This window comes from Exserohilum turcica (genome assembly GCF_000359705.1).
Source record: "Exserohilum turcica Et28A unplaced genomic scaffold SETTUscaffold_5, whole genome shotgun sequence".
NCBI lineage: Eukaryota > Fungi > Ascomycota > Dothideomycetes > Pleosporales > Pleosporaceae > Exserohilum > Exserohilum turcicum.
This window is the reverse complement of record NW_007360266.1, coordinates 1255524-1277078: the sequence shown is the minus strand read 5'-3', so window position 1 is coordinate 1277078 and position 21555 is coordinate 1255524. Positions and strand designations below refer to the sequence as shown.

Below are 21555 nucleotides of genomic sequence, written 5' to 3'. Positions count from 1 at the left end.
CCGTTTGTTGCCCCCCGCCAGCCTTTTGGTTGAATCCCAGTAAAAGGCAAAAAAAATAGACAATGTGCCTCCCAATTTTTCTTCTTCTTCTTTCTCTCTCTCCCTTGGTCACTCCCTTCTCTTCTTCTGTATCTCTTAGTCCTCCTCATTACGTGTCCCCCCCCCTCACCCCTAAGAGGAAGGCTCTTTACACGGCCCCATTCCACTGGTATGCTTCTTTCATTGATCCTTCTTATTGATTGATCTGTGCCAGTCTCTCTGTACAAATTTCGTGCCCCGTTATATGACAAGGTGCTAGTTTAGTCGTCTTCTCTTACAATCTTCGTCTTAGTTGTCAGGTGCTTTGTTGTTGGGTAGATCCATCTCCTTCTCACTGGTATGTATGTGCTGCTTGGTTTTGCAGACTGAATAGCAGGATGATTGTCATCAGGTGGCATCGTCGGTATGATGGTGCGAGTTGCAGCGTGTAAATTTGTGGTAGACGATGTTTTGACGGATAACACATTGTGCTGGAACCAGGTTCATGGTGTGTCGTTTCCCAGTCATTCAAGTGGCTTTGGTGACTCGTAGCCTTGATTGTCTCACAGGCCAGTCCAGGAGACTGAAAGCTCACTTTACGTTTTGAATCCAACATGGCGGGCCGTTTGGTGCAAGATAAGCATCGTCTCTCAAAAGCTGTCGCTCCTTGTCCGTCCAATCAACAATCTTTTCGGCAGACTTGAAGTCGAGATCACCGAGTTTCGACTCGATTCCCGTCATGCCTCGGGTGTTGTACGAGATTTTGATGAAGAGCGAACAGTCTCTTAGTGTCATGGCCAGTCGAAGGTTGTAGTCGAACAAGTCGGATCCGTGATGCGGTCGACAGAGGACCCCCCGTGGGTCGAGTGTACTCTGTAGTTGGAGAAGATGTCGCAGTAGCTCGACGCCGTCTCCAACCGTAAGGTAGTTTAGAATGCCCTCGACCATGGTCGAAACTACAGCCTGAGACGGCAAATCGCGGCCAAACTGGCGCATGACGGTTGTATGTACCCACGGACGCAGGGCTTCCGAATTGCCGTGGAGTACCTGGAGCGGGCATATGTAGGTGTCTCTTTTCTTTGGTACCGAAACCTGCATTGCACAGTTCCGACAACGCATAGCTCCGGGAGGCGCATTTGGCGATTGCGCAAGCCACTTGGGCTTGATCTCGAATGTTATTGACTGTCCAGGCGTAGGCGACATGTTGGGGAGCAGGATGCCCCAGCAAACTCGTGATGCAGTGTTGGTGAATGTGCCTTTCTCGACTCTTGTGTAGAGGTGGCTCATTACTTCTGGTAGTAGGAGGACGCCTTCGTGATCCATGAGATGCTTGGTGAGATCTTTCTTGAGGTGCACCGTGAGCGGGGCGTCGGAGCCGTTTTGTGATGCTTTTGCTCTACCAAGTGTCTTGTATGTGCCGGGCAGAAAGAGCGGACGGATAGCATTCTCGTATCCGTGGATGATTTCCATGGAAGACAGATGTTTCTGACCACCTCGGGGGACTCGAAGGACGTGGCGCATGAGATAGTCGTGGTCCGTCGGCGTGGCTTTGAAGGACAGCCGGCCTTCGCGCGAGACGTCGAAAAAGAAGAATTTGGTCGCCGGGCCATTATGCGTCCAGGAGTGGATTTGGAAGACGATGTTGGCGGCGCCTTTGTTGAGGTACTCGAAGATGACATGTGACGACACACTAGGGGGTCCGGTACTTCTGCGCACGCAACAGCGCGCGGGGGCGGGATCGAGTTCTTGGGAGAGGTGGTGCATCTCGTCCCCCGTGAGCTCTATGGCCATGATGCTGAGGGAAGCGGCAGGTGAGGGAGACTGTCGTCGTCGCCGGGACGAGCATTCTTAGCAGTTGCGCAGCACCCAACCTAGCCAGCTAGCGCGGGTGCATAGAGGCAATGGCGACCCTTTGCTGCAGCGTGGGCAACCTTGCAAGGATTGTGTAAGGTTCACGTGTATAGGTGCTGGTGGTGGTCCACCGCCTCGAGTATATCGATGCTGCGTGGTCCAATGGCTGCGAGTGTGTAGAGTCGGGCGGGCGCAGTTAGGTGACGCGACAACGATGTCTAGGCGTCGGGCAGCTGTCTCCACTTGGAACCGTACCGTTGGCGCGCAAGGTGGATGGAAAAAGCAACGGCAATACTGGCTTGTCCATGTTGACGGCTGCCCGGGTCTGCTAAGGCTGAGTTTTGTGGCGCCCGAGAGCCATCTTGGTCCAGTGGTTGGGGTGGAGCGTCGTCTACCTCACGTAATCTCGCCCCTGCCAATCACACGCACCCCAGCCGGTCCCGCGACGTGGACGCGAGCCCTCTGCCCTGCCTGGTGACGTCTATCGTCAGCCAAGCTCTGCATACTCGACCTTCTCGGTGAGCGCAATCTCACCAAAACAGCTTTCAGCCACATCACGCGCCCGCCCACCAACATGCCACCGCCCCTCCCCCCTCCGACTTTCCTGTACAAGATTCTCCCCAGTGCCCCACCCTCACCGCTCCCCACCCGCCTGCCCCTCTCAGACCTCGACCGCAATGACGGCTACATCCATCTGTCTACCTCCGAACAAGTCCCCGGCACCGCCGACAAGTTCTTTGCCACTGTCGGCGAGCTGTGGCTGCTGAAGATCAAGTACGACGTGCTGGCCGCGGGCACAGACGGCGACGGCCACGTACATCCGGACAACAAGGCGGAGCTCAAGTGGGAGGAGGTAGGCCGTGGCTGTTTCGCGCATCTGTACGGCGCAGACCTTGGCTCGGGCAACGTAGAGAGTGCCTTGAGGGTGGAGAAGAAGGGCAGTTGGGCCGATAGTTTGAGCCTGGAGTGGTGAGGGCGGGCGGTAGCCATTTCAACCTGGCAAGAATAACTATGATTACGGCTTTGACACGTCACTGAAAAAAAACCTAGTCTTCTTTTACGGCTGCATCTAGTCGTATCACTCTTCAATTACCGGCCAATGACTCAAAAGCCGTTGCTATGGCGTGTTTTCTGTATACACTTTTCAACCTACGTCGCGCTATTTACGCATCTGCATTTTGGACTTGCAGCTTGTACCACTATTCGTCCAATACCAATTCGACATGTGCATTACACAACACAAAGCGTACACAACTATGATGAATCCTCAGCTCTGTGAACAGGAACCTCCACCTAGATTGTGCCTTGAGCGACAGCCTGAGGCATGTCTTTGTAACGCACTTGTATGCATCAATCTAACTGATGCCTAGTTTATCCAGACTTCCAAGCCCCCCTGCTGTTGAAAACTATCAACATCACACCTAGATGATGCATTATAATTTGACACGAGACCTGAAACCCGAAACTGTGCATGCCAGACCCTACAAGTTTGCCAGGTGGTTTGCAACCAAACACTCACTCACTCAGAACTAGCAAAAAGAATCTCCCCACGAAAAATAATCCTGGAGCGCATGACACAGCAAAAGGGTTGTGGAGCTCATACGAGCTCCGGCTTTGACTCAGCCGAGGTTTGAACTCGGGACCTTCAGTGGCCTAACAATTTGTTAGACTGACGTGATAACCAACTACACCACCGAGCCCTGTTTGTTGAAGATGCGGCGATTACAGCCAAAAAGATATATCCAAATTGGGCCAAACTACCAAAAAGCCATGACCGGTAACTCGTTGCTGTCCAAAAGCTGCAAAGGACTACACGGCAGCTAGGCTTGCTCACATGGAATTTTGCCATGTCATGGCCAAGATGTGTGTGTCGTCTGACCGATGGCCCACGCGTGACAATAGCCGAGCCGATGGTTCTGTGTTCTTTGTTCTAGCCCGGACTAGGGTGCGCCCGCTGCCAATGTCTCCGCCTTTTGCCTTCGCCCCAGTCCCCGACAACTTCAAACACCGACACCAACCACCGACTCGAAATGAGGTATGGAAACAAATGCCCCACAACAGCCTGCCGGCGCGCAGGCGGCCGCCAACCCGGATGAAGACGATGCCTCAAAGATCAAGAGGACGCAGATTGCGTGCTTGAACTGCAGAAAGCGGAAGAGTCGGTGTTTGCTGTAAGTGGTTGACGGCTTTCCGGTCGCCTTGGTTCGCTGCAAGGTCGAGCCCAGCACAACTGCGCTCTACTGCGAGCTGCAGACTCTGACGTCAAATTACAACCGAACTAGTATAGCATATCAATTTGGTAGTCTAACAGGGCTGCAGGGATTCACACAATTCGATACCATGCCTCCGCTGCAAGCGCGACAATCTCGAATGCGTGCTGGGCGGTAGCAATCGCGGTGGACGACGAGAACGAAAAAAGAAGCGCCCAGACGAACCGCAGTCAGAAGCGCAGCCGCAATCGCAGTCAGCAGCGCAAGTACAACCGACATTGCCGCCGCTTTCTGCTAGTGCACCAGAAGGAAGCTTCCATACCCTGGGTAACCTCGGAACAACATGGTCGCAAGATGCCAGTGTACAACAGTTTGGGGACGATGTTCAGGCGCCTCAGTCGGACTCTTCAAATACAGATGAGCTGCCCTTCTCGAATCTCCAAAATCCGTCTGATGCCCTGGGCATCTTGGCCAGAGTTGCTGGTGAAACGAGCTCGAATGAAGAGAACAGCGGGAATGGCAACAACATTGCACACGCTAGGGGATCATCACTAAGCATGCCGGCGCCGCTCTCCTTCTCTTATCCATTGCTGGATCGGGGAGTGCTTACGGTCCATTCTCTCTGCCAGCTGCTGGTTCGATACCAGCAGCAATACCACCCATTCTACCCTCTCGCGCCAGCCCACGCGTTCGAGACATCTCGCCTGTCTGACTTGGTGAACAAGGAGAAACACCTCCTTACTGCAATTCTCGTCATCGCCTCAAAAGACCTCGTCGACGAGCCGCATATATACGAAGCATGCTGCGAACACATGAAGAGCCTAGTCTCTGCCCTCGCAGCAGGAGGCGAAGCTGGTATTGAAACAGTCGAGGCTCTACTAATCCTGGCTGAGTGGGCGCCTTACACTCAGCGCGGCTCCGGAAAAGTCGGCAAAGGAGAAGAAGACAAGGAGAGCTGGATGCACGTTGGTCTTGCGCTGAGAATTGCATACTTCCTCGCGCTGGATCAGTATTCATTCCGATTCGTTGACCAGTGGAAGGATCAAGACCATCATCGCAAGCGTCTTGTATGGACGGCAGCATACGTTTCGGATCGCCATATCAGTATCAGGATCGGGAAGGCGTTTTGGTCTCGCGGTCCTGGGCCCTTGACGACTCTACGGAGAGAAGACTATCCTTCATTGATCCCCAAGAATCCCAACGAAGAAGATCACGCGTCCATCTTCCAGGCCAATTTGGAGCTCACGCAGCTCTTCAGCAATGTACACGACACGCTATACTCGAATCCCAGTTCGAGCTTTCGCTCGCAGATGAGCGGCAGCTACATCAAGTTTATTGATGATTTCCGGTCAGCCATGTACGGGTGGAAGAGCGTGTGGGGCACATTGACATGCTCACCACCTCTCAAAGCGTGTCTGCTGATGTCGTACGATTATTTGCGTCTGTACACCAATGCCTTTGCCTTTCAAGCCACTGTCCTCCGAGCGTTGCCGTCAACAGCTTCATCTGCCGATTCAGGCTCCGGCGCCCCAGCCAACAACAGCATGGGCCGCATGCAAGCCCCTCAACGCGTTTTCGTAAACAATGTAGGCGCCGTCGGGGACGCGCGTTTCATTTACGAAGGCCTGGATTCAGCAAAGGCTATTCTTACCACAGTCAACAATTTCGTGGATCCCGAACGCTCACTGCGGTTTATGCCACTCCGGTATTACCTGTACCTGGTTTATGCAGGTGTCTTCCTCTACCGCGCCCGCTGTACAGGGGTCATTAGCGCAGACGAGGATCGTGCTATCCGCGCAATGATTAACGAGACAGTAGCACGTCTTCAGCGCAGTGCAGTAGGCTCTGGGAGCGGCGTGCAGCACCCAGGTTCTCGCTACTCGCAGCTGCTCAAACTGCTCTGGGCCAAAGTACCAAGGAAGGACAAAGCAAGTCGGCCGTCCTTTCACCATCCTGGCACACATATCGCCAGTACACCAGTGGATCAGAACGGATTCCCACAGCATCCAGTAATTGTTAACCAGACCAGTCCACAAGCTAGTAGCAACGGCACGACGGGCGAAAGTCCAGCAATTACAGAGCAGATGGGTGATTTTGGATGGACAGATTTGAGTGCGGTAAACGAGTTTGCTGTTGGCAGCGGAAACAATGCGTCCGCTGATGATGCTGCGCTATGGAATGGATTCCTGCCTCTCGATATGGGGTGGAACGCCCAAGGATTTGGACTTGACGGCATGGCAGTCGATCCTAATGAACTGGGCATGCTGTTCTGATGCGGAAAGAAGAGACTGTGTGGTTTGAACATTGGAGGAATATGTCCGCGCTTTCTGATCCCTTGCACTAATCTTTCTGTTTTATTGGTGTTGCATGGGCAGGTAACTTTTAGTATGACTGGGGTACGAAATGCGTGTTTCGAGCATGAATGGCAGCGGCTAATGTCTTGAGAATGCTTCACTCGACGAAATATCACGAACATGTCCAGTCTTGGCTGAGTGGAAAGCATCGTTTGTGGAGTGGGAAGATCAGGTATACTGCAATTCCGCTCTTCCAAAGCGCCGTATATGATGCAACCCGTATGGTAACAGTAGAATATACATAGACTCGCCATCTGTCGCATTGACACACGTCTAGAAACCCGGGGGATTGAGTCTTTGGCTGACCCTCGTCCACTTGGGTACCTCTGCAAGCCGTCAGAACACATTCATATTGCCCGCCAAGCTCGCGGTTTCGCCCTCCCAATGCATCGGCTGTGCGGTTCCATATGATTTGCCACTTACTGTGTATTCCTTTGCGATACCTCTTTACCTTCCGGTCGAATACAGTGTATTTGTCCTTTGGAAGCATCTCTTGTTCGGTCGGCATCTCCGTCTTCCAGCGCTCCACCTTCTTCATGCTTTGGCCCATTCGTCGTAGTGCGGTGTCGAGGGTGGAGACGACAGTGTCGACATGTCGCAGCCGCTCACGGTGACGATACTTTTGGTGCCTGGAAAGTCGCCATGGTACTTTCCTGCGTCTGTGTTAGCATGTAGTCGCCAGAAACAGACTCAGAGAATTGGGGAAGACGGTAGCGGAAATTGTGGATAATGGCTAGACGGAGCAATTGCGCGGGAAAATTCTCTGTGACAAGACGCACCATAGTAGACCGCCTGATAGTGGATCTGTGAGGCGGAAAGGACCGAACATGTTGATGTGTGGGGGTTGCGAGGTCGGACAGGCGCAACTGAAGTCGCGATATTCTGCGAAAGACTCTCGCGGACTTCTTGGCGGGCATCCCGGTTAGCGTGGGGAAGCTCAGCACCACTGCACGTTCCCTCCAGCTTCAGCTCTACCACGAACTTTACGAATTTACGAATTACGAACAGCAAGACAACCGACACCTTGTACCTACAATAGAAAAGAGTTGCAGTGCTGTAAATCGCAACTATCCCCACGTCAGCGCCGAACATCGAACCAAGCGCATTCGCGCACGCATCGATTACACCATGTCGTACACATTCTCTATTCTCTCGCCTCTCGACGTCCCTCTCTTTACCCACGACTTCGGCACATCTCGCAGTGGCGGAACCGGTGTTGCAAACTTCACCCCATCTGAGCGCGCCCTTGTCCCGTTCATCCTACACTCCTCGCTTGACATTGTCGAAGAAGTACAGTGGGGGCCGTCCTCATCCAGCGGCTCCGCGCCCATGTATCTCAAGCATATCGACAAGTATCAGAACTGTTTTGTATCATGCTGGATAACAGGCGGGAACACTCGGTTTCTCCTGCTCACAAGGCCTCGAGACGAGAGTCTAGGGCTTACCAGTGGCGGCGCCGGAGGTGCGAGGGGAAGTCTGGCAGGTGGGCGATCGGCGCTGAGTGGCGGTGGAGGACTGTACAATCCCAACAGTCCTGCGACGGAAGAGGCTGTCAAGAACTTCATGGTCGATGTGTATGAGGCGTGGGTCAAAACTATCATGAATCCGTTCTTCGCAGTCGGCAACGGGGATGTGATTAAGAGCCCAGTGTTCAGGCAAAGAGTTGCGACAGCGGCAAAGAAATACTTGTGAAGATGTTAAGGGCACATGGAAATTCACGTGAGGTTGAAACTATGGCTTCGATAGAGCTATAAACACTCGGCTATGCGGGTAGAACACTAGAAGTTCAGTGAGAGAGCTTGGCTTAAGATGCCTTGCAAGGACACGCCGAAAGACAAGGCACTAATAACCTGCAACTATGGGACGAGACATTGAGAGGTATGCTTGCAGAGCATAGAGGCACCTGTCTGCATTCACTCGCAGAAGCTACGGAGAGCAAATTACTCTGCAAGATCTACGAAGTCTATCTACTAAGGGTGTGGTAGTAGACCTTATTTAGCAACTCTTCTTAGGTATTAAGAGATTTGTATTATATTCCACCGAAGTAGACGGACTTCACCGCGCATCATGCATACAACTATGCTTAGTCGCTAGGTGCGCATATATATTATCACCTACTGTCTTTGCGCTGTATATCTACACCTTGATCTAAACATAGCTATTTAGAGATTCTCTCTCACCTTTAACGACCTAAAACATACTAGCTAGCGCGTTGTTTTTGTTTGCTCTGTTCGGTTAGCAACGCAACTTGCCTTCACTTTGTTTATATCCGCCCACACTCACCTAGATTGTTTTGCTTTTACCTGCCTCTTACTCTCCCTATAACAGGCCAAACCTACCCTAAAGCATGGTCTCTTGAAGTTGGCGATACCTATCTCTGCACATCACAAACGAAATCCAAACCTTGATCACTTGGAGTTGGCAACATGGCGGCGCCAGATCCAAACCCCCCACAATCTAGGAACAAAGAATGGCTTGCATTTCACCGTAAGCACGAAGAAGACATGAAGAGTTTCGATCGAATGGCTCAGGATGCCCATGCCAAATTACAGCAAAAGCTTGAGAAGGAGCGCGCAGAACTGGTCGCCAAACACGCGAGTGAGAAGAAGGCGTTCAAGACCGGGCTCAATGAATCAAGCAACATGCATGACTGCCAAGCAAATTTGGATAGAAGAGTCGTAGGAGCTCGTTCGCAAACGGTATCACCCACAATTACTGGTGTTAGAGGTGAACAAACATCGACTACAACATCCTTGAATCTTCCAGCGGATAAGAAAGCCTCGCCTTCCGTATTCATCAATCTTGTCTCTGACGACGAGGAGACGATTTCACCACAGGAGCCATCACCGGTTCAAATCCCATCGGCTATACGACAACTATATGGAGATTGCCCAAAGACAGGAAAGGTATGTTGGAGGCTCATACAAACCATTCTTATATGCTAATACCTTAGGTTTCTTCAAAGCCTCCACAGATTAAACGTACGCATAGCTTGTTTAGCCAGACGCAATCGACTCCGTTTGCAGCATCACATGCACAACCTCAGCATGGAGCAAATACCGCAAAACCGTCTATTCTGAGCTCAGGCATCTTTCCACGTGCGCAGACAACAGGCGTTCCACTCCAGGCGAAGCAGACACCACTAGAGAAAGAGACTCAATCCTCGACGGCCAGGCGACCGGTATTCAAGCGTCGCTCCTTGCTAGACAATATTGACTTTCCAAGGGCTCGCTCTCTTACCAACCACGCCAATTCGTCTGGTATCAGCGGGGCCAAGAAAGGCAAGAGGAAAGTGTGGGACGTCAGCAGTGATGACAGTAGTGACGATTTTCCACCTTCTGGTGGTAATGATGGCGATGATGAGCAGGAAACTGCTGGAGAAGTAAAGAGAAGGGGTATTAACAAATCAAAGATGCAAGGGAAGACAAAAGCATCTAGTCCAACAGCAAAGAAAGCTAGGATGCGTACTCTCTCCCCACTAGGCAGAAACTTCAGTGGTATTTCCCGTGAGAAGAACAGCTTTAGCTTTCACCCGTCGCCAAGATCGAATGCAAAGGTTAACAATCAAGCACTTTCGTCATCGCACGGTATGTCGCCACGCACAGCAGGAGGTCACAATCAGCCAGGTCTCCTAGATGTACCTAAATTCACCTCGAAAAAGTCTGCTGGTTCAACCGCAACTACCCGCCTATACCGGAAGGCCAAACTAGACGCTCATGAAAGGATCTCGCACCTCAATCAACAAACAGCCACGTTCTTGGCCGAAGAGGAATCTGAATCCGGCACTATGGAGGAAATGGGAAGTGGCCTACGAAGTATAAGCCTTACCCCTCGCCACCGCATAACTGGTCCTTTTGGAGAGAAGGTCGACATGCTCGCCGAGACCTCAGACGACGAGAGCGTCAAGGCTCCTGGTAGGCGTCGCAACACCAAAGCCAGAGCCAGAGCACTCAGTGACGAGGAAGACGGATGGAAGTCATGGACGGAGTTGCGCGCAAAGGGGGACAGGCATCTTGCTAAATACCAGGCAACAATCTCTGACGACACGTATGAGGAGAATGATGAGGATGAGGACGAAGACTCAGAGCCCGACATTAGTAAGTACACTATTGTGAATGGAGTTATTATCCATGACAACGATGTAGAATCCATAGAACTGATATAGACGGCTAGAACAAGCAGAAGCCTACACTCTAGCAAAGGATAGCCGGTGGAAGTCGCGCAGTTAGTTTGCGATTGAGGCTCTAGGTTGTGTGTAGTTGGAGAGCGCTGAGATGTCTTGAAGTGATAGGATTTGACATGTCTAGAGTTATTGGAGTGTATGTTTAGTTTCTTTTTAATTCCTTCTTCTTTTCTGCTGTTTTATACAGATTTCGCTTTCTTTGGTAGTAGGGAAGTAGAGGAGATAGTGTTTAGCGGGTTTCTCACATTGCGCGTTGTATGTGTTTCTCCTAGACACCGGCGTATTTGTGAGGAATATAGGTTCTCTTGTAGCACCTGGTATCTATGCTACATCACAGCGTGTCTGCAAGCTATGCAGTTGTCGAACTAATGTACATCTTATTTCACATTGACTAAGATCCTATGTCACATTCTACTTATATCGTGAATTATTATACTTGTCTTTGCCTGTCACTTCACAACCGCTCCTTACTATACACAATCTAATGTCCTATATGCAACTTACCTTTGCAAAGCACACACAACAATCTAACAAGACTAGTCATCCACTTTCTTTGAAGTTTACACATCTTCCCTCTTCACAAGTCTTTATTACCCCTCACACAACTATCAACTCACTCACTCACTCACTCACTCACTATGCAATCTAAATAATGCCTACAAATTATGTCTGTATTTGCAATGCTAGGTATACACAAAGCACGTACTGTCACACAGCTATAATACCTCGAGTGCATTATTGATGAATTCGCGCAAAAAAAAAGCCTCAACTTTGAGCTCAAGTCACACGTCAAACTCAAAATATTACCGCTCTCACTTGGCTTGCAAGTCCTTCTTTTTCTCTCTCTTTCTCTTTTTCTCTCACACTCTCTCACTCACACACACACACCCTCGTCCTAACAAAGTCACGACTCAGAAACCCTCCCTCCCTTCCCCCTTCCCCTCTCACTTCTCACTAATCTGCACTCCCTCCACCCCGCGGATCTTGCGGCCCACGCGTTCGCAGCCAGAATTTGCGTTCACACATCAGCAGCAAAGCAGCGTGTAGCAAGCAAGTAGCTCAGCAGCCACCCGCGGCGATTCAGTGCATGTGCAAAAGCCGTGCATGTCAGCAAAATAAGCCGGGTATTTCCCCCCCTCCCATGAGAAAAAACCCAAAAGGCAGAAACCCTTTCCCCCGCCCACTCCCCCCCCTGTCGGCGGTTCAGGAACGCGTCCAGACTTCGGTCTCACTTTTCTTTTTGCCTTTGCAGCCTTCTCGTCTAACGTACTTTACGTACGTATGCACATAATATCCTTTTTTTCTTTGCTTTCTCTCTCGACTCACCTTCCCTGCTAGTCATTTGAGTTGAGTCGGGGGTGTGTGTGTATGTGTGTGGAAAAAGCGCATGTTGTAATGACGATGTGCCTGGCTGGGCCTATGCGGAGAGGGACATGACACCGAGTGAGAGTATAATGGCCATGTGTGTGGGGCTTGCTTTACGCGTGAACAGGCGTGATGATGATGATGATGGTTATGATGAACGATGAGCATTGCAATGTGCGATTTCAAACACTTGCCGGACTGAATTTGCAGCCGCACCCGCGGCAGTGGTCAACGATGCGGGCATTTTGATATCACGATCGGCATTTTGTCCAGGTCGTACGCGTAGCGCCCTTTGGTCTCGCTCTTTCTCTCTCTCTCTCTCTCGCTTGCCTATTTGCCTGCTTGCTCTTTAACGGTATACTAGTGGATGGATGGATGCGTGCATGCGGACCTGTCCACATGAGATTGAGTTTGTTACCGGAAAGATAACGACGGCTCCGCGACGAATTGGGTCGTTGTGTCGCCATACCGGACGTGCATTACTTGCTCGCATCCGCAACTCCAATCGCCCATCCACGCATTAGCTCCAAGCTACTCCAAGTGACTCCGAGTCAACTCCACACCGGTGACCAACCATGTATCTGTTTGCATGATTGCAGAGCAACTAGGCCGACGCACCACCAGCTCCATTACACAATAGCTCACTCTCTGTCTGTCGTCTAGCTCCGGAAGAGGACACAGCCATCTTTTCTTCCCTTCTTCTTCTTGTCTGGCTCTTGTCGCGTGATGCCCCACCCAACCCTATCAAAAGGAGGAAAAAAAACCATTCTGCATTCCCAAGACTACGGCACACCGTTTTCGCCCGCATCGGACGTCTTGGCGAGCTTACCCTGTAGAATCGGCCTAGCGCATGAGTTTCCAAAAAGGCGTGGTAGCTTAAATTTTGCTAGGCGCTAGTGGGAAGCGTGTATACGACTGTGTGCGTGTGTGCGTGTGTCTGTGTGTATCTGGGTGTGTGTGTGCGGAGGTTTGGTCCGTCGAGTGTTATTTTTGTGTTCTGCAACGTATAGCAGACGAGTTAATATTCGCGTTTTAATATCGCGCCTCTTATTGTTCGGCGAGGCGGTCGCGGCGGTCGTCGTCGACGTCGGATTCAATAAACGCCCTGGGGTGGGCCGTATCCAGGCCATCGGGGCCTCTTCTGGTAGCGCACGACGCAGGCGACAAAGCAGAAAAAGTACCGGCGCGTGGTGGGTGCCAAGTTTATGGGTTGCGCTACACGCACGCGAGGTTGTATGGGGGCGGTTTTGACAGGGGGCGAGGGGGAGAGTGGGTGGGTGGGCAAGGGCAGAGAGGCGTCCGGAACAACGTTGGGACTAGACAACGGTTCGGAGATGGGGCGCAAAGCAGCAACGCGTCATTGCCAAGGCGACGCTGTGGAAACCGCATTGTCGTCGCGGCCGGCGGGGCGAATAAGACCATGAGGATTTGCTGGCCGAACGCTCGTTCTTCGGTGAAACACACAATGGCCCTTTTCCTGCTCACACGGCGGCGGCGGCTGCTCAGCGTGCCGGTTCGGCATTGACTCTGCCTGCGGGCGCGTGGTATGATTTCTGAATCGCCCGGATGACCAAGCAACAGCCAATGTACGACGATTTCATTTGGCGCTGCCTGGCCATGCCAGAAACCGCTGCGACGTGTTTCAGGCACGCCCAGCCGTGGGCGAGCATGTCATAACAAGCAAAAGAGCCCGGGACCGAGAGCAGCACAGAGGCAATGGCATGCCGGCAGGGACAGGCCAGCCACAGCAAGAGAAGACAGATGCGTGGTCGAGTGCAAGGTCATGTGGGCAGAGTAACATGTTGATGTCTTGCCAGCAGCCTACACCTAGTCCCACCCGTTGCACTGAAAGCTTACCCATCTTCCTGGCCAACCTTGGGCGTATGAGCTCATGCTCACCTCATAACTATGAATAGCGAGCAAGAGAGCAGGAGACAAGTGTGTGCTGAAAGGAAAAGGCCAGATGAAAACTAATCAATTTTGGCTTTCCTCATGTGAGTTTCCACAGAACTGCCGAAGGCATTTTGGTTTCTGCCCCCCCTCCCAAACTCAGTCCCAAAACAAAACCAGCACTAATTAACTGTCTGACACAAAGGCCAGAAACTAACGTGTGATTGATTTCCCACGACACGAACCCGCATTAGCTTGCCACACCCACCACACAAAACCAAAGACGGAAAGAGAGGAAAAAGTAAAGCCATATGATTCTAGACTTTATTCATTTCGTGTCTAACTTTGCGCGCCGCGGGTCCCGCTGGACACACACACACACACACACACACACGCTCCCTCTGCTAAGCCCCCTTTTTTCTTTTTGCCTTTTGCGATTGTCTTTCGTTATTGGATGGGACAATGAAGCGTGCGGGTGTTAGACAGGACACACCGACAGACTGACAAACTGACTGACAGACAGACAGTCAGGGAGGCCGCGAAAGCAAGCAAGCAAGAAAGACAAGACAGATACCCGAGAGAAGGGAAGATCCCTCACTCTACTTCCCTCACAAGATACACATGGTTTCCCTTCCCATTGCCCATGCAGCCAGGCCCCCCCTCTCCACCCGGCTACAACCCTCTTCCCTTACAGTCTCCCCATCCAGTATTATCCAAGTAAACCAACCAATCAGAAGCCGGCAAAAAGTAAAACACACATGACGAGTCAAGCGAAACCAAAAGTAAAAGACCCTCCCCCCTTTCTCTCTCACACATTGCATCTTACACACACACACACACATACGCAACCCCCACGCCATCCAGAAATTAATCAAATCTGCATTTCTCTCTGTCTAAGTATCATCCATGCGATATCCTAATACCATGTTCCTCGCTATAGTCAAGGATGGCCTATGTATAACAACCCTGGTCAAAAAAAGCCCCATAGGGCAGACACAGCCATACCCATAGACACCGAAAAAAAAAGATGAACAAGAGCGAGAGAGAGAGAGAGAGAGAGAGAAATGAACAAACCAGGGACTCCCACGCGTAGTAGAAATTTCGGACTAATATACATATTACCCACCCCTCCCCCCCCAATCTTTTTATTTGGATTTCAGAATACGATGGTGGTATACGACGCGTATACGCTGTATACGAGGATAATGATGGTGTATGTGTGTGTGTTTGTGTGTGTCTGAAAGTAATATCCATAAGTACCATAATTACGTACCTCTCTGGGCGTGACATGACACCATGCCCCACGTGTAACCATCACACACACACACCCTGTGAAGAAAAATAGCAAAATACGAAACAGAAAGAGAGAGAAAAAAAAACATGACAATTTCCGTTTAAATTATAAGAAAAATTCAATAAGTACTCACCCGCGTTCTCCCGACCACCGTTTTTTTGTTGTTGTTGTTGTTGTTGTTGCCGCATGGAATTTAGTACCTTGGACAATAAATGCACACTCACACACACACACACTCAGACACATAACATAAGTCACATCCATCCACACATGTCATACATAACATAACATAACACAACATAACACAACATAACACAACATAACACAACATAACACAACATAACACAACATACCCACACACACACACACACACAAACACACCCTAGTGAACAGTCATGGAAGGGATCCCCCTACTATACTCGAGCGCCCTTTTTATTTATTTATTTAAAAAGTTTTTTTTTTACGCGCGCGCACCCCCTCTCTCACACATACTCTCTTCTCACCCTTGTCCATTTGCCCATGCATGGACCTGCCTTTCCTGAGTAACGTTGGCATTAGTATTAGTACAGAGGTGGCTTTCAAAAGTTCTTGCTGACAGGGGTTCCTTGGTTACCACCGAAAATATAGCCGAAGACTAAGAATTATACTATATTCTCAACTAAAAGCCCTTAAAATGGAAGTTTGGAGAGAATAACAGCTACTAAAGTATACACTTACAGTAATACACTAACTATATTAGGCATTATTTCTTGCACGCTAAGTAAATAATGGAAACGTTATCACGAGAATTCGGTCCGATGGATCCGCGCCTTAGCAAGAACTTTTGAAAGCCACCTCTGTATTAGCATGCCCTTTTTTTTATTTGTTTCGTACACATGCTCTCGCTTTCGACTTGTTGTTGATGCAAGTGAAATGTCATGTCATGTCATGTCACGTACATGAGTGAGTGAGTGAGTGAGTGAGTGAGTGAGTGAGTGAGTGATTGGAGCGAATGCGAAAGAGGGGATGGGCGGGGCTATCTATCTATCTATCTATCCATCTATCCATCTATCCATCTGTCAGACCGACAGATTGATGCCAAATACTTACCATCTCTCTCTCTCTCTCTTTCAAATACATCCAAAACGCCCTTTTTCCGTGTATGTGTCCATGTGTTCCGTATTTTATTTCTTCGCCACATACATGCTTCCCTGCTTGTACGCGCCCCCCCCCCTACCACACAGACACACACACACACACAGACACATAGATACCCCTGCTCCGTCTAATTTATGTAGGTACAAAAGGGCAATGATCTTTTTTTCTTTCCCCCCTTCCTGGAGGGGGGTTGGCCAATTGGTGGGTGAGAAAGAAAAAAAATGGCCTGATGCATGACGGCATGTATTCTGGGGAATGCATGCTTCAACTTGTGTGTGTGTGTGTGTGTGTGTGTGTGTGTCTGATGAGACTATGCTCGTATTCTCTTACCCCCACCCCCACCCCCTCCCCCCTTCCCTTCCGTCTGCGTGATGATGCCGTGATAATGCCCCCCCCCCTCCCCCACCTTCCTTCGTGTGCAGATGGAATCTAGGCATCAAAGCGACGAAAGAATTTCTCGTGAAGAGAGAGAGAGAGAGAGGGAAAAAAAGAGAGAGCGGACTTCTAATTCAACCATGTCTATTATATATATATATGTACTGTCCATACTGCCAAACATCGCCTTTTCAACTTCTACTACCAGATATTTTCAATAAAAAAAGAGAGAAGAGAATGATAAACCGCCCAAAAACTCGCAATGCAAACATACCAAAAAAACAAGAGACATACCATCATAACGAACAAAAAAAAGGACTCCTTTCCTCATGCCACATGCACGTACCACCATGTCATGCTTTTGCCATACTTTCCCCGTTGTCCATTTTTTTTATTTTACCATAAGCGCCGATGAGATTCGTGTGTGCGCGCAATGAATACACATCATTGTCAACAAACAGTACATGGAACAAAGACATGAAAAAGACAGACTGGAATGTCGCAAGAGGTCATAACTTGCAGACGGGGTATCAAAAGCCCTGCCCGGTGGCGGCTAACAGGCAGGCAGGCAGGATGCTCGAAAAGGAAACAGACGTTGGCAGACAGGTGACGGCGGTCTGAAACCTAAAGCAGCCGACATGAAACTGGGTTGGGAACAACGGCCGGGCTAATCATAAAGGATGCAGTGCCGTGTCGAAAAAGGGTGGTCAGCCCCGGTCGTTCGTAGGGGCTCCCTGCAAGTGCCGAAAAAGTGGGGCTAGACAGCGGCTGCCTGCAACCAGGGCATCAATCTCGGTGATGCGGCCGGATACTTCTTAAGGAGAGCCGTCGCGCCTCGATTTCTTCATCCTTTCAATCCTCTCGTTCCAGCGTCTCTTTCCAACGCGCGTCTCAAAGTGTGGTGCTACTTGGGTCACGTCTTGGCCCTGGCCCATCATGCTGCTTCGCATCTTATTACGATAGGCATCCACTGTCCGCAAGTTAGTCGAGTGCTTCCTGGTTTTGATCTTGATAGCTAGCCATCAGTGACTTACGAGACTTTTGCAGGAACAGTGTTCTGCCAGCGAAGACACGGCTCTGGGACCAGCTCATCCGGTAGCCCAGATCATTGAGCGTAATCTCCTTGGATCGCTTCGACCGAGTAAGCCGCGGCTTGGGAACACGGGCTTCGCCGTCGAGCGTTGGGACTGGGACAACGGTAGAGCCGGCCAAAGGAAAGCTGGGGTCGTTCTCGACGTCGGGCTCGTCGGCGAAGACCTTGCTGCCACGGGGACTGGCTGGTGGAGACGTCATCTGCATGGCAAAGTAGCTACGCGGGAAGACCGAGTTGGACTTGCGGTACGAGTCTGGCATTTCCTCCATCTTGACCGTATCAAGCGTCACTCGAACGCGCACCCTAGTTCCTCTCTGCGCGTCGTCGACAAGAATAAACTTGCGACGCTTTGAATCAGGTAGGTCGCCAAAAATGGCTAGTTTGCGTTCCTCTTCGTCTTGCTCTTGCTGCTTTGAGACTGCCACACCCGCCGCATGGGGCGGATGCGGGGGATGGCTCAATCCGTCGTGAATTGGCGGCATCCCGCTTGTTCCCGCAGCCGAGTCGCTGGCAGGGAAGTTAGGGTAAAAGTTCTGCGTGGGGCGCACGTCGGCAGGGGACTGCTGTCCGTTTGGTGCTTGGTGGTGATGAGTGTGTGATGATTCACCGTAGTCATTGGCTGTACACAAACAAAGTTAGCTTGCACGTCCGAACAAAGTGGTTGCGTACTTTCCCCGTCATCATCCTGCGCTCTCAACAGAAAAACCATGTGTGTAACAGCTATGTGAGGGTATATGCATACATGTGCATGGGGGGGGGGCAGTGGTGGTATCGAAAGGGGTATTACATCAAAGAGTGTAATGTACATAAAATATAGCAAAAAGAACGACAAGAGGTATCATTTAACAACCAACAATTACGCTTTGCCACATCACATCTGGTGAAACATACCGCTAACATCATCCGGTCCTCCGTGAGGCCCTCCAGGCCCATCATGGTGATGGTGCATCTGGGGACCACCCATGCCCATATTTGGTCGTGGTGGTGCAGTTAGTCCGGCAGAGTTGGGAACGCCAGGAGCACCTGGTCCACCTGGTCCAGCCATGTGGGTACCGTGTGTAGCCGATTGGGCTTTCCTTGTAGTCATCTTGGCCATTCTGCGCACGCGACGACTCCTCAGCCGCGGGTCTTGGTTGCTGTTGCGCCAACTGTCCACAGCGCGCTGGATAAGGCCACGCTTGCCGCGCAGGCAAGGGTTGAGCTGCGCCAATGCCCAGCCGACCGTGTTGCACTCCGTCTCGTAATGAAGGCGATTGCCCTTGTACTGGTCCTTGGCGCAGCACGCGCGTGGGTAGACGCAGTTTTCCGTCTTGAAGTCCTGAGGAAGCTCATCCACGTTGACCGACTCGACGTCGCAGCGAATCGTGTACTCCATCTTGACGCGGTCACGAGAGTACTCAAAGGCGATCCACTGAACTCCATTCTGATCTTGACGCACGACCAAAGGCGTCGTTGCCGGAATAGGACCCGGCGCAGCATTCGGGTTGACGTTGGGTCCTCCTGGGGGACCGGCGTGCATGTTGGGAGTGCCGACAGGCGGGCCTTGAGGCGTAGTCTGTGGCGGACCCAATCCCGATGGTGGCCTCTGGAGCGGCGTCTGCGACATTCGCGGCTTGGGGCTTCCAGTCATTCCGGGCGTCTGAGGGTGATGCGGGTGCTGGTGCTGCATCTGCTGGTTTTGCTGATGCGACATGAGCAGAGATTGCGTCGCCATTGGCTGCTGGGGCGCGCTTGACGGGTGCTGTTGGTAAGGAGACTGCTGGGGAACCGGCGCCGATGCATAGGGCGTGTAGTACATGGACTGAGGCATCTGGCTAGGCGGCTGCCCGTAGATGGGCCTTCCATGCTGATCGTGCTGAGGAGATTGAACAGAGGCAGGCGAGTTGGACTGCGGGGTGTGGTATGACATCGGTGGGTATCCGCCCCGATTCATCGTTGCGGCCGCCATGAGCTCTGGGGTTTCTGGGAAAAGTCAGGTCAACGCGTTCAATTTGATGGACTGCGCAACGGGGGGCATCCAAGTCTAATCGTCATACGGGCTTCGCTTGTGCGCGCGCGCGCGTGTGTGTGTGTGTGTGTGTGTGTGTGTGCATTGACGTGTAAATCTTGAGCTGAAAGGGCAAGGAGGAAAGAAAAAGTAAACAAACATACCTGATGAGGAGTAGTTGCTGGGAGCACTATTGGTGCTGTAAGGACTCTGGTGGTGCTGCGAGTAGTAGGGGACCTCTTGCTGCTGCTGCTGCTGTTGCTGGGGTGGCTGCGGCTGGGGAGGTGGCGGCGGCGGTGGCCCTTGCGATCCTTGAATTTGCTGAATGTAGGGCGATTGGTGCTGAGGAGGACCTTGGGGAGTTGGGTGCTGAGGCGAGGGATAGTGTGCCTGTGCCGGGCTTTGAGAGGGGACCGAGGGATGAGGAGAGTCAGGGTGGTGTTGGTGTTGTTGGTGGACCACGCCGGGCCTAGGATGGTGCACCGGAAGATGATTTGGCGGTGGCAAGCCCTGCGCCGAGTGTGGGTGATGCTAAAAGGCGCGCCGGGTCAGCAAGGCTGGCTGCATGTGCAGAGAAGAGGAACAGGAAAAAGTAAAAGCAGGATGAAGAATAAAAAGAAACGGGCGTTAACGAGGAGATGAAAAAAAAACCAAAAAAGACGTCGCGAAACACAGGCGACGTGGTGGTGATCGGTGCAGGGAGAGGCGGTGGGGGGTGGGGGGTGGGGAGGCAGTGGTTGGTTGGTAGGCTAGGGTGTAGGGCAGAAGATGTTCTGCAACAGGACCTAGGCGAGGGGCAGGGTCTGGAAAAAGACAGGACGGTAGGGTATATAGTTTATAGGATGGGGAGGGCAGACTAATGAAGGCAGGGCGGTATTTGGCAAGACTGACAACGCAGAGCGGAGCAGCGGTGGGAGGGCATAGGGCTACCTATGCGACCGGGGGGGTGGGCTGCTGGCCGTTGCGTGACAAGAGGCGGCGGACTGGCTTCAGAGGAGACCAGGAAAGCGACAGCAGGTGCGACAGGGGAGGGGGATTTGGGTAGCAGGGCAGCTTGGCGGGAAGGGCATACCATGTAGGTCAACGAGGCGGCGGAGCTGGGGTGCGTGGTTGTGTGCGGACGCGGCGTGCAGTGGCTGCAGCAGCATGCAAAAAGCGCGAGGATGAAGCTGCCAACGGCGGCGACGGTTTGAGGGATGCGGCTTCAGACACGCTGGTCGAAACACCAACGGTCGAGGATGCAGAAGGGCCGGACGGGGTTGAGGTGGGAAGCGAGCGAGTGGATGGGATGCGGGAGCGAGGGTGGCGCGGTAGGGATGGACAAGGAGGCAGAGTCGACTCACCATCTTCTGCGACGCTACAGGCGCCTGCTCTTCCTTATAGTTGCGGGCCCTATCTGGGATTTTTGGCTGCGACATTGTTATGATTGCGCGGTGGGAGTAGACGTCGAAGGATCCGGGCAGCGAGGGTCCGGGCGTTGCTGCGATGGACGAGGGTTGCGACGAGATGCAGTAGCGTGGCCTGCGCAATTTCAGGCGCAGAGCAGACGGCGCTAGCGACGCCTAGGGAATGCGAGCGAGGCCCAGGTGGCAGGCAGCGTGTGAGAGAGTGCGAGGGCGGTGGGGCGACCGCGGTGGAGACGGTCGTTAAATCAACTTGGAACAGCTAACACGGCTCCCGACGCCGGCCTGCTCCCTGCCCTGCTGCACGCTCGGATGCAGCACCTGTTTCGAGCGCCCAAGCCGCGGGCGCGAGTCGTCCGGGATCAGGGATCGCCGGCGAATACAGCCGGGGCGAT

The 21555-nt window shown here is 52.0% G+C and overlaps 7 protein-coding genes and 1 non-coding gene across 8 annotated transcripts; 4 read left to right on the top strand and 4 right to left on the bottom strand.

Annotated features, from left to right (window-relative positions):
- Window positions 1-324: 324 nt before the first annotated feature.
- Window positions 325-1810, bottom strand: SETTUDRAFT_164755 (uncharacterized protein). The gene is made up of 2 exons (XM_008030883.1): window positions 1509-1810; window positions 325-1464 (listed from the first exon to the last, which is right to left on the bottom strand). Exons 1-2 carry the CDS (start codon window positions 1695-1697, stop codon window positions 610-612), a joined length of 1044 nt encoding a protein of 347 aa, XP_008029074.1. The 5' UTR covers window positions 1698-1810; the 3' UTR covers window positions 325-609.
- Window positions 1811-2197: 387 nt separating this feature from the next.
- Window positions 2198-3104, top strand: SETTUDRAFT_164754 (uncharacterized protein). The gene has a single exon (XM_008030882.1). It carries the CDS (start codon window positions 2444-2446, stop codon window positions 2840-2842), a length of 399 nt encoding a protein of 132 aa, XP_008029073.1. The 5' UTR covers window positions 2198-2443; the 3' UTR covers window positions 2843-3104.
- A 380-nt stretch (window positions 3105-3484) lies between these two features.
- On the bottom strand, window positions 3485-3569 carry SETTUDRAFT_t50. The gene has a single exon. It is a non-coding gene; the product is annotated as a tRNA-Val (tRNA).
- A 337-nt stretch (window positions 3570-3906) lies between these two features.
- On the top strand, window positions 3907-6352 carry SETTUDRAFT_94782 (uncharacterized protein; the record flags this gene model as incomplete). Its single annotated transcript, XM_008030881.1, has 2 exons — window positions 3907-4040; window positions 4189-6352. 2 exons carry the CDS (start codon window positions 3907-3909, stop codon window positions 6350-6352), a joined length of 2298 nt encoding a protein of 765 aa, XP_008029072.1.
- A 354-nt stretch (window positions 6353-6706) lies between these two features.
- On the bottom strand, window positions 6707-7262 carry SETTUDRAFT_93839 (uncharacterized protein; the record flags this gene model as incomplete). The annotated part of the gene is made up of 3 exons (XM_008030880.1): window positions 6707-6759; window positions 6857-7086; window positions 7213-7262. 3 exons carry the CDS (start codon window positions 7260-7262, stop codon window positions 6707-6709), a joined length of 333 nt encoding a protein of 110 aa, XP_008029071.1.
- A 255-nt stretch (window positions 7263-7517) lies between these two features.
- SETTUDRAFT_164751 (uncharacterized protein) lies at window positions 7518-8461 on the top strand. The gene has a single exon (XM_008030879.1). It carries the CDS (start codon window positions 7562-7564, stop codon window positions 8123-8125), a length of 564 nt encoding a protein of 187 aa, XP_008029070.1. The 5' UTR covers window positions 7518-7561; the 3' UTR covers window positions 8126-8461.
- A 398-nt stretch (window positions 8462-8859) lies between these two features.
- SETTUDRAFT_22025 (uncharacterized protein) lies at window positions 8860-10598 on the top strand (the record flags this gene model as incomplete). Its single annotated transcript, XM_008030543.1, has 2 exons — window positions 8860-9339; window positions 9387-10598. The coding sequence occupies 2 exons, from the start codon at window positions 8860-8862 to the stop codon at window positions 10596-10598; spliced, it is 1692 nt and encodes a 563-aa protein (XP_008028734.1).
- Window positions 10599-17492: 6894 nt separating this feature from the next.
- SETTUDRAFT_94080 (uncharacterized protein) lies at window positions 17493-21175 on the bottom strand (the record flags this gene model as incomplete). The annotated part of the gene is made up of 5 exons (XM_008030878.1): window positions 17493-17647; window positions 17712-18389; window positions 18662-19732; window positions 19922-20126; window positions 21080-21175. The coding sequence occupies 5 exons, from the start codon at window positions 21173-21175 to the stop codon at window positions 17493-17495; spliced, it is 2205 nt and encodes a 734-aa protein (XP_008029069.1).
- Between the last annotated feature and the right edge of the window lie 380 nt (window positions 21176-21555).

Coding starts and splice junctions, on each gene's coding strand:
- SETTUDRAFT_164751 (XM_008030879.1), top strand. CDS start 7,562: ATGTCGTACACATTCTCTATTCTCTCGCCTCTCGACGTCCCTCTCTTT.
- SETTUDRAFT_164754 (XM_008030882.1), top strand. CDS start 2,444: ATGCCACCGCCCCTCCCCCCTCCGACTTTCCTGTACAAGATTCTCCCC.
- SETTUDRAFT_164755 (XM_008030883.1), bottom strand. CDS start 1,697: ATGTCATCTTCGAGTACCTCAACAAAGGCGCCGCCAACATCGTCTTCC. Junction 1,465..1,508: donor CCTTCGAGTCCCCCGAGGTG/GTCAGAAACATC, acceptor CACGGATACGAG/AATGCTATCCGTCCGCTCTT.